Source organism: Homarus americanus, unplaced genomic scaffold (genome assembly GCF_018991925.1).
Source record: "Homarus americanus isolate GMGI-L3 unplaced genomic scaffold, GMGI_Hamer_2.0 scaffold23939, whole genome shotgun sequence".
NCBI lineage: Eukaryota > Metazoa > Arthropoda > Malacostraca > Decapoda > Nephropidae > Homarus > Homarus americanus.
Genome location: NW_024755797.1, coordinates 587,625 through 598,821, shown reverse-complemented (window position 1 = coordinate 598,821; position 11,197 = coordinate 587,625). Strand labels below are relative to the sequence as shown.

Below are 11,197 nucleotides of genomic sequence, written 5' to 3'. Positions count from 1 at the left end.
TGAATAAACGTCAGAGAGGAACTATTTTTTTTTGGGGGGCAAGTTCAAGGTCAAGATATTCGAAAGTTCAATAATTACGTTTTACGCTTGGTAGACTTGTAGTATTAGATTTTCGACGATAGTGCCCCCACCCCCTCCCTATCCCTGCACACACCCCCCACCCCACACCCCCCACCCCTGCACACACCCCTGCACCCCACACCTCACCCCCTGCACACACCCCCCTACCCCTGCACACACCCCCCCTACCCTGCACACACCCCTACCCCTGCACACCCCCCCACCCCTGCACACACCCCCCACTCCCCTGCACACACCCCCCACCCTGCACACCCCCTGCCCCCACACCCCCACCCCTGCACACACCCCATCCCTGCACACACCCCCACCCCTGCACACACACCCCACCCCTGCACACCCCCACCCCTGCACACCCCCCACCCCTGCACACACACCCCACCCCTGCACACACCCCCCCACCCTGCACACACCCCCCACCCTGCACACACACCCCCCACCCCCACACCCCCCACCCCCTGCACACCCTACCCCTGCACACACCCCCTCCCCACCCCTGCACACACCCCCCCCCACCCCTGCACACCCCCCACCCCTGCACACACCCCCACCCCCTGCACACCCCCACCCTGCACACACCCCACCCCTGCACACACCCCACTCCCCACACACAACCCCCACCCCTGCACACCCCCACCCCTGCACACACCCCCACCCCTGCACACCCCCACCCCTGCACACACCCCCCACCCCCCTGCACACACCCCCACCCCTGCACACACACCCCCCCCACCCCCTGCACACCCCACCCTACACCCCCCACCCCCTGCACACACCCCCCCACCCCTGCACACACCCCCACCCCTGCACACACCCCCCCACCCCTGCACACACCCCACCCCCTGCACAACCCCCACCCCTGCACACACCCCCCCACCCCTGCACACACCCCCCACCCCTGCACACACCCCCCCACCCCTGCACACACACCCCCCCACCCCCTGCACACACCCCCCACCCCTGCACACACCCCCACCCCTGCACACACCCCCACCCCTGCACACACCCCCCACCCCCCTGCACACACCCCCACCCCTGCACACACCCCCACCCCTGCACACCCCCCACCCCTGCACACACCCCCCTACCCCACACACACCCCCCCCACCCCTGCACACACCCCACCCCTGCACACACCCCCCCCCCACACCCCCCCCCTCACCCCCACCCCTGCACACCCCCCCCCCTCACACACACCCCCTCACCCCCTGCACACACCCCCCCACCCCCTGCACACACCCCACCCCACACACCCCCCTACCCACACACCCCCCCTCACACCCTTACACCCACTACACTTTTACACCTGCTACACCTCCCTCATCCACACCCCCTACACTCCCCCTCCTACACCTCCCTCCTTCCCACACTATATGATATGTCACAGGTGTTGTTGCAGGTACAGAGGTTTTCTAAATCCAATCCCTTCATCATATACCTTCAAACTACTAATCGTTTACAATCACTAACCCATATACTACCCAGGGTAATCGTTAGACAGGGTTGGATTGGAATTAGTAGTGTTTGGAAACAGGTATGTGAGAGTAGGTGTTTACGTTAACGGGGTTATCGTGTGGACGTGTAATTTATGAACAAACAAGTAACATCTGGATGAACATATTGCCATCTATACGGGTTTATAAGTATTGCGTGGATAACAGTATTCTTTTTATCCTCTTGCGGCGTCCAAACGATAAATGGATTTAATTTAATACTTATATTTTTTTTTTCGATTTTTATAAGAGAATCCTCAACTAGTGTTAATATGGTGTCGTACTATATCAGTAATTACCGTAAGTGAATAACGGAAGAGAATGTATCTGGGTCTCTCTCTCTCTCTCTCTCTCTCTCAGGTGATGGTATTATCGGACGCCATTAAAAAGCTTCGTACACGTGCCATTAATTATTGTACCCGTATCTTGTCGTTCTCCCCAACACCAACTAAGTGTCGTGACCTCCTCTAGTGACGCAGATGATCGGATATCTTAGATAATATATACCTTATTTATTGACTTAGTTTTTATGTAAATATGGAGGTACATTTATGTTTTGTGTTGGGAGGTTTGTTTACTTAACGTTTATAAATTGAATTTGTGTTTTGTTTATACAATGTGAACTGAGGATATGGTGACGCCTTTTTTCCAGTGTTTATATTATATTTTTTATTTGTTTATTTATTTTTGTTTGCAGTTTTCTCCCATCAATATCTCATTTACGTATAATTAGTAATGGCAATGCTTAAACTGTATCAGCTTCTGCCAGGTAAACGGTAGCCATTTATTAGCACAGGCCTACTCTCCTATGGGTTAGTTATAGTGTTTTAATATTATGTTACAGTTGAGGTGTGTGTGTGGGGTTACTCAGGTGATTTCTCTCATTAACCTGTACGTAAAGTTAGCTTATATTTCTGGTGTGTATAATTTTGGTGATTTTTATTTCTAGTTTGAAATCTATATGTGTTATTGTTTTTGTATAGGAGTAATTTAGTGATTTTTAATTGAATTTTGTCGTGATTGCCAAGATATTTTTATCATACATAGATAATAAAAAATCTCTCCCTCTCTATGCAACTGATGTCTGCGACTACACACTCTGCAATGGACAAAGATGATGCAGACTGCTATACATTTTTTACCTAATTTTCTCATCGTTATTCTCCTAGACACTGCAATGGAATTATTTGTGTCACTGTGATATCTGTTATCATTATTCATGAATCTGTATATTGAACACTAGCGCACCATTACACTCTAGGTCGGATGGGCGCAGCTGGGCTCTTCCTTCGTCGGGAGTTATACCTGAGGAGGAGGACCCGGACACGAGATACCGTAACGTAAGCGGATGTGAGCGACCTCATGACGTCGCTGTTTAAGATCAAGGAAGCCGGCTAACATTGCTTGTCTCTTCTCACTCCCCGTCAGAGTTTCGCTGAAGTCACTCGTTTGGGAAGATAAGACATCACTGTGGCCGCTGGGAACAAGGTGGGCCGTCACGTCACCCCAAATGTGTTGTAATGAGAGACTAACAACTGGACGCGTCTACTGGAACTAGTTAAGAAGATTAGGGTCGATTGCAGAGCCTTGAGTATACTGTATATGTTGTATAAAGTCACTTATCCGTCTGCTATACCATCGAGTAACATGAGAGAAGTGTATATTCGACCTACTGCATAAAACAAATGATTATATGGTGTGATTCTGTATTGTTTCGTATAAGTAGTGTCAATTGGTTTCCCGGGATGTATAGGTCAAATGAGCCCTTAGTGTATTAATTAATTTTGTCATAGAATTTTAGAAGTGTTTTTGAGAACTATGATTACGTCACCCCCGCCATGCTCTTAATGCGTTATCGCCCCTCCACACACTTAAAGGCTACGTCACCCCTCCACACTTAATTCCACACCGTCCCTCCATACCTAAACGCCACCTCGCCCCTTCTATGGCACCTGTGTTGGAGTGGGCGACCTGAAGTGTCCCGTATAGAGCGAAATCTGGATCTTATCGAACCATTGTGTGGAACTTTCTCCAGGTGGATATGATAAACACTCACCAGTCTCTTTATTGAGTATTTCGTTTACTCTGTCTAATTGTTGGTTATATTGAAGGTTTTTGACTGTTAAGGTGTTTTGTTAGAGAGAGAGAGAGAGAGAGAGAGAGATCATTTGAACGAGGCTGCTTTGCTTTGACATGTACAGTATCAGGAATGACGTCACTAAGGAATCACATGCATAGTACGGAAAATCTAATAAGACTATTTCTCTGATCACACACACACACACACACACACACACACACACACACACACACACACACACACACAAATATTGCCAAAATCTCGGGTACATCCTGTGTTGGTGATCATGTTGTTGTGGCGTGGAGCCGCTAGTCTTTGTAAACATGACCAAACAATATGGAGGGAGTCATTGGTATTCCTGTTATCTGTATCCGTCTGTTTTTGTTTTATTCATCTGTCTGGAATATTAAACGTCCGTGTATGTCTCAGTCACAATAATGCTTCTGCCTTTATTCCCTGTTTTTCTTCAAGAATTTCGACCCGCTGTGAGTGTGTTTTATTATGCCGTGTGTGTGTGTGTGTGTGTGTGTGTGTGTGTGTGTGTGTATGTGTGTGTGTGTGTGTGTGTGTTATATAAGTTAATGAAGGTACTAATGATTGAGAGAAATAACTTTACTTATTATGTACACGTTTATGTATGTAGTTATTATTTAGGTTTTTTAAAGGAAGTAAATAGTTAGATTTTGGCACACACACACACACACACACACACACACACACACACACACACCGCTTACATGACCTGTGAACTATATAAAAATATTTTTTCTACGCGAGATCCCGTGTTTATTTATTTTTGTTTGTTACACCGCGTATACGGACAGTTTGTGTTTATCAACATGCACAGCACCTGCACATGTGTTTGTACCCTGGTAAATCAAACTGCTTACTAACTCACCTGGGAACACAGCGTTGTTGCAATTGTTAGAACATTTCCCTAGGTCCCAGAAGTCAGACGCCCTAGTAGTTATTTAAAACCGCGTTATGGTAATGGTACTTTTGCTCACTAATACAGCAATTTGATACAGCTACAGTAAATTTATTCCAAAGTTGAAGTTATGAGGGATTGATGGTTAATTTACACTTACCTTTAACAATTGATAGAAAGTTAAGGTGACTTAGTTTATATAAAGATAATATTGAAACACTGTACCGTTCTTGTGACCAGGTGTAACGGGGGGATGTTGCCGAGGTCTGCTGAGAAGTGATCGATATACCCAAGGAAAGTTAATAAGAGAAACCGTGCCTCCTGTTAGGTTTTCCCGTTGGTCTTAAGACGTCTTTATTACTGATCCCCTTGAAATTCCACAAAGCAGTCAAGAGGTGGGGAGAAGGGGAGTGCTGTGGACTTCTCTCTATGTTTAGGGAACCATATATATTCATTCTTTCGTTTCCTCAGGTCAATGATACCAGTCTCCACTTATTTTTCCATACTCCATTGATTCATATACTCAATCATCCTATTTAAACAACTTATTTACCTATTCACTAGTCTATATTTCCCCTTACTTCCAATCATCTTGTGTCTTTAGTTTAATCTTTCATTCCTTTCCACGTTCTTCTCGCTTTCTTTCCCTCTCCGGCCTCTCTCGCTGACCATCAATACCAGAGACAGACGTGAGGTACACACACACCATAGCGACGGGCCTCTGGAACGCAGTAGCATCTCATAACAGCCAATCATATCCCTGACAGTATTATTCGCTATGTTTGATGAGTATTGAACCTGCATCCTTTTACATTAGCTTACTTCACTTTCTGCGTCGTAGAATATTCCGATGTCACGGCAGGATGACCCGTGGGTCTTTCTAGGTATAAGGATCGAATTCCTCCTACCAGGTGCGCCAGGATACGCCCCTGCGGCATTAATATTCCTTAATATGGGGAAATTGAATGGTGGAAGGATTTGGTTTTCAATATGCGGCTGCGTCGGGGGGCTTGTCTGGCTCTCTCCACGGGACTCTGTTATTAGTTCATGAAGGTCCAGCTCGCCCACCCAGCCTGAATTGTAGATAAGAACGAAATGAAGCCAGATTATGGTGCTGCTCAGGAAGTATATGGTGCTGTATGTTAGTGAGAGAAAAATGTTGGATTTTTTCCTTACTGCGAGAGGGAACGAAAAGTTTTCGAAAGAGCCTTTAGGGGGAGTGGGATTATATATATATATATATATATATATATATATATATATATATATATATATATATATATATATATATATATATATATATATATATATATATATATATATATATATATATATATATATATGTATACTCTTTCTTTTTCGTTCAATGTAGTTATCTTAATTACTATTTTTTATTGTATCTGTCTTTATTATTGTTCATTACTAAACACTACACGTAGAAGACAGTATTTTTCTCGAGTTAGTCATACAACACATGAAGATACTGTCACACGGGGTCGTATGAGTCTAATTCATCAGTACTTTGTTTTATTGACATATATGTTAGCCTGACGTCGACAGGAACAGTACCGCAGTCTATATGGAGTCGTGTTGGGGGATGCTCCACAGTCTGGGGTGTATACAGTCTGCTGTGTATATTGTAAACATAATAAAAATAAATCAGCTACTGGGGACATCTTACTCAAAGGCAGATATGTAAATGAACAAAGAACTAACAGAAGACAAATTTTTCTTCTTTATTTGACAGATATTTTTTTTTACTTAGTCAGCATAATAAAGACTGACATAAGCCGTTCGTTTCTTTTTTTGCTGACAGATTTTTTTTTCTTCAAGTTGGTGAAGAAAAACTCAAACCAGATATCCATACCTTCTTTACTTAACAGGTGAAGTAAGATCTCTTAAAGCTATCGGTACATGTGGCTAATTTTCCTGAATTTTAGTTAATTTCTAGGCTTTATTTAATTTACTAAGCTTTAGTTAATTTCCTGAACTTTAGTTAATTTCCTGGGATTTGGTTAATTTCCTAGGCTTTAGATAATTACCAGAACTTTATTTAATTTCCTGGGCTTTAGTTAATTTCCTGGAATTTAGATTAATTTCCTAGGCTTTAGATAATTTCCTGGGCCTTAGTTAATTTCTTAGGCCTTAGGTAATTTCCTAGGTTTTAGTTAATTTCCTAGGCTTTAGATAATTTCCTAGGCCTTAGGTAATTTCCTAGGTTTTAGTTAATTTCCTAGGCTTTAGATAATTTCCTAAGCTTTAGTTAATTGCCTAGGCTTTAGTTAATTTCATAGGCTTTAGTTGATTTCCTGGATTTTTGTTATTTTCCTAGCTAATTTCATAGGATTTATTATTATTATTATTATTATTATTATTATTATTATTATTATTATTATTATTATTATTATTATTATTATTATTCATCACTACTATTATCATCATTAAAGTAACTCAATCCCGGTGAAGGAGTGGGAGGTAGAGAGGTTGTGAGGTGAGTGAGAGGTAAAGAGGTAGGAGAGCCAGGTTGACCTCCACCATCAACGACAAAAATATAGTCAGACTCACCGCCATTGCCAGATCCAAGAAGACGCTCCCTATCTCATCTCTTGCTTCTGTTGCTGCCGTTGTTGGTAATAGTGCTTCTGTTGCTGCCGTTGTTGGTAATAGTGCTTCTGTTGCTGCCGTTGTTGGTAATAGTGCTTCTCTTGCTGCTGTTGTTGGTAATAGTGCTTCTCTTGCTGCTGTTGTTGGTAATAGTGCTTCTCTTGCTGCCGTTGTTGGTAATAGTGCTTCTCTTGCTGCCGTTGTTGGTAATAGTGCTTCTCTTGCTGCCGTTGTTGGTAATAGTGCTTCTGTTGCTGTTCCCGTTTTTGGTAATAATGCTTCTGTTGCTGTCGTTGTTGGTAATAGTGCTTCTGTTGCTGTTCCCGTTGTTGGTAATAATGCTTCTGTTCCTGTCGTTTTTGGTAATAATTCTTCTGTTGCTGTCGTTGTTGGTAATAGTGCTTCTGTTGCTGCCGTTGTTGGTAATAGTGCTTCTGTTGCTGTTCCGGTTGTTGGTAATAGTGTTTCTGTTCCTGCCGTTTTTGGTAATAATGCTTCTGTTGCTGCCGTTGTTGGTCATATTGCTTCTGTTGCTGCCGTTGTTAGTAATATTATTCATTACTTCTTTCCGTAAGCCTCATTATCTTCCATAATTATCTTAATTTTTCCCATGCATGTTTTATTCACTCCTACACCTACTCTCCTTCTATCATTCCTATTCCTTCCTTCCTTCCTCTCTCTTCATCACTTCAGAAAGCACCACCAGCAGCCGTAGGTAGGATGGGGATCACCCCTCTCCAACACACCCCTCCCCTCCCTCCCCGAACTACACCTCCTTTCAATCCCTTTTCCACCTCCCCTTTCACCGTACCCCTTTCCAAACACCCCTTCCACCCTATCTTTGAAACCCACTTTTCATCCCCCTTCCAACTACCTTCCACCATCTATCAATTCCCCTTTCACCCTCTCCTCCCTGCACCTCCCTCGATCATCACAAACATCATCATATTTCCCATTTGAGTGATATTGATTTCCGAACCAAATTACAGCATCTGTATGGGATAGGCGTACCACCTATCCCATACAGCAGCAGCAGCATGGGGTAGTCTGGGGTTAGTCTCCATGGGTTAGGCAGTATGGAATATTATATAGAACATTCAGTGTTAAGTCTCCAGCATATACAGATGTTTAAATTCTTCACTGGACACACACACACACACACACACACACACACGTAGGGCCGAATATGAAATGTTTTAATCATTAGCTTACTCCTCGTGTGGGGTAAATGACACAAAACCACAACTCTTCACCCCGCTAGTCGTCAGGGAGGGAGGCGGAGACTGAAACAAAACAAGGAGAGAGAGAGAGAGAGGGGGAGGGAGGGGATGGTAACCCTGTGTAATAATGTATAAGAGGCGCGGCTACCTCCCCCTCCCTTTCCCCTCCCTTATTCTACTACCCACCCACGCGCAAAAGGGGGAAGCTTAGATCTGCATAACCTCCCTATTCTGAAACCTATTGTCACCTCCACCTGTAACTTCACTTTTAAGGTTATAGTCGAGGGTTGTAATAGATGGCTGGTCATTGTTTATCGTGTGGTTAGTTTTAATGGGGTTGTGAGTTGTTGTATGGGGTTGTTATGGGTGCTGGTGTGTGGTACGAGGTCAAACAAGGCCAACAGCTTCTCTCAACTGTGCGGAACCGCCGCTTGTTTACTCGCCAGATGCGTGATAATTTCGCATTTATTTTTCTGCGTATTTCCTTTTTTTGTGAAATTTCGTTCAGTAAATGTTTTTGTTTTAATACTTTAATTATTTGTGTACTGGAAGAATTTAGCCTTTTGAGTATGTTTAGAATAATTGATGCTGTAGGAAAGTAGTTGTAGACGGTAGTTGTAGACGATAGAATAAAAACTATCTTCCCCACCGCTAGAAATTATTCACGTCTCGTAACAATACAACCATAGCGGGGAAGGAAAACGACTCCCATGTCACACTAGATGAAAGGTGATTCTCGCTTGACCTTATTTCACCCATATCCCAGTAGTTAATACAGAAACGATCGTTTAGAAGCTCAAACCGTCACAAACAACTCGACCCTCAGAACCGTACCACTTCGTCCGAAACACGTGGTGGAACCTTTCGCTAAGCTGTATAATTGTGAGCTCATTGATTCCCGATACAGTATAAGGAATAACAAATGGAAGACAAGAGTTCCTATTATCAACAGTCAATTTAATGTTTGTAATAACTTTATAAACGAGAAACTAAACAAAATAAAACTTTCCTTAACCACAGATTTTGAGGATGGGAAATATTTTGTAAATTTTCCCTCCTGGACCAGACACAGAAAGCCTTATTGCTGATGCCTTCTAACACTCTAAAAGTTTTGCAAAGGCTTTACTAAAACATGAAAGATTATCTAATTTCTGTTAGTTGTCTGTTAACCTCACATCAACTGTTATAAACTTCAATACAGATGTTTTCTTGATTTACGAACTACAACTGGACAATAGTGTATAAAAATCCACAGTAGTGAACACATCAACAAATTAAAATTACCAAGTAGGTGAGTTGGGTAGAATTATACCCCGTGGAAGTTTTAATCATTACGTAGTGGGGTGAGACAAGGGCAAATCCTGTGACCCACCTTGTTTTCCTGGTCGATCCTGAGGGGTGGTGTAACGGGTGCTGTGGTTGTCCTGCAGGTGTGGTAGCGAATTAACGTCACGGGGATGATATGTTACTAATTCCGCCTTTTAGAGTTGCCGTGATGAGCAGAGATGATGTTTGTGAAGAATATGAGTCGGGAACTACCTGACATTTTGTGGTGTTCGTATGTTATGAGTTGTTGAAGTATAAATGATGATAATAATAAAAATAATAATAATAGTAATAATAATTTTAATAATGATAAGGATAATTATACAATGATACTAACGATTATGATAATGATAATAATAACAAGAACAAAAATATTATTAATGATAATATTGATTACAGTGACGCTTATATTTAGTAATTTATTAATGCGATTACTAATTTATTAATACCCGTAACCCAACATAATAAAAATTAACCTAATGTAAAGTATATATTGCTAATCTACCTTAACATAACTTAACCAAACCGCATCCCTAACCGTATTTAACTTAATGTATCTTAAAATATGCCAACTTAACTAAACTGTGCCCAACTGATTTACTTGTAAAATGGTTTAAACATGTTCGGTTTAGTATCTGAGTCAAGGTACATGTAGTCCGGCTTAACTAAGATTAAGTTTGGTTAGATTAAGTTAGATTTCGTAAGGTAAAGTTATGTTATGTTAGGTTTGGTTTGGTTTGGTCAGGTCAAGTCAGGTCACATTAGGCTGGGTTTGACTGCGTGTTACCTAATCCGGCCACGCTCAATAAACTCAATCCAGAAAGCTACTATTTATCCGGAGTTCACGTCTAGGCCGGTCCTCCCCAAGCCCTTACGGTATCCCAGCCTATCAATCCTTTTTAAAGATAAGCCTATACGCCTTCAAGTTCATAGGCCTATGTTGGTCTTACTCTCTACCTTGCTTTCTCGTCTTCGTCTCTCTTTTGCCCAATCTTTTTCTCTTTCAGATGGTTTATTTCATCATGTGTGTGTATTGCATTCACCCTCTTTATTTTTATTCTCTCGTTCATGACATCAGTTTATATATATATATATATATATATATATATATATATATATATATATATATATATATATATAGAACATTCACTTTCCAAGCAATAGGTTCGTGGTTCGATTTCCGGCCAGAGAGAAGGACTGAGTTCCTCTCTTGTATACTCGTCCTTGCCCACTCACCGATAAATTGAGGAAAAGATTTGTATGATTATATATATATATATATATATATATATATATATATATATATATATATATATATATATATATATATATATATATATATATATATATTGCCAATTTATACCTAAAGCAGGTTAGGTTAGGTATGGATCTATTAATTTATATGGACTTGATTTCCTGTGGTCAGCCAGAAGCTAAAAAAAAAGTTATCGCAATCTTGCAAGGTGTC

The 11,197-nt window shown here is 42.0% G+C and overlaps 1 protein-coding gene across 1 annotated transcript; it reads right to left on the bottom strand.

The window, feature by feature from the left end:
* Nucleotides 1-7,173: 7,173 nt before the first annotated feature.
* Nucleotides 7,174-9,735, bottom strand: LOC121856666 (sex-determining region Y protein-like). The gene is made up of 2 exons (XM_042352332.1): nt 9,688-9,735; nt 7,174-7,716 (listed from the first exon to the last, which is right to left on the bottom strand). Exons 1-2 carry the CDS (start codon nt 9,733-9,735, stop codon nt 7,174-7,176), a joined length of 591 nt encoding a protein of 196 aa, XP_042208266.1.
* Nucleotides 9,736-11,197: the final 1,462 nt, after the last annotated feature.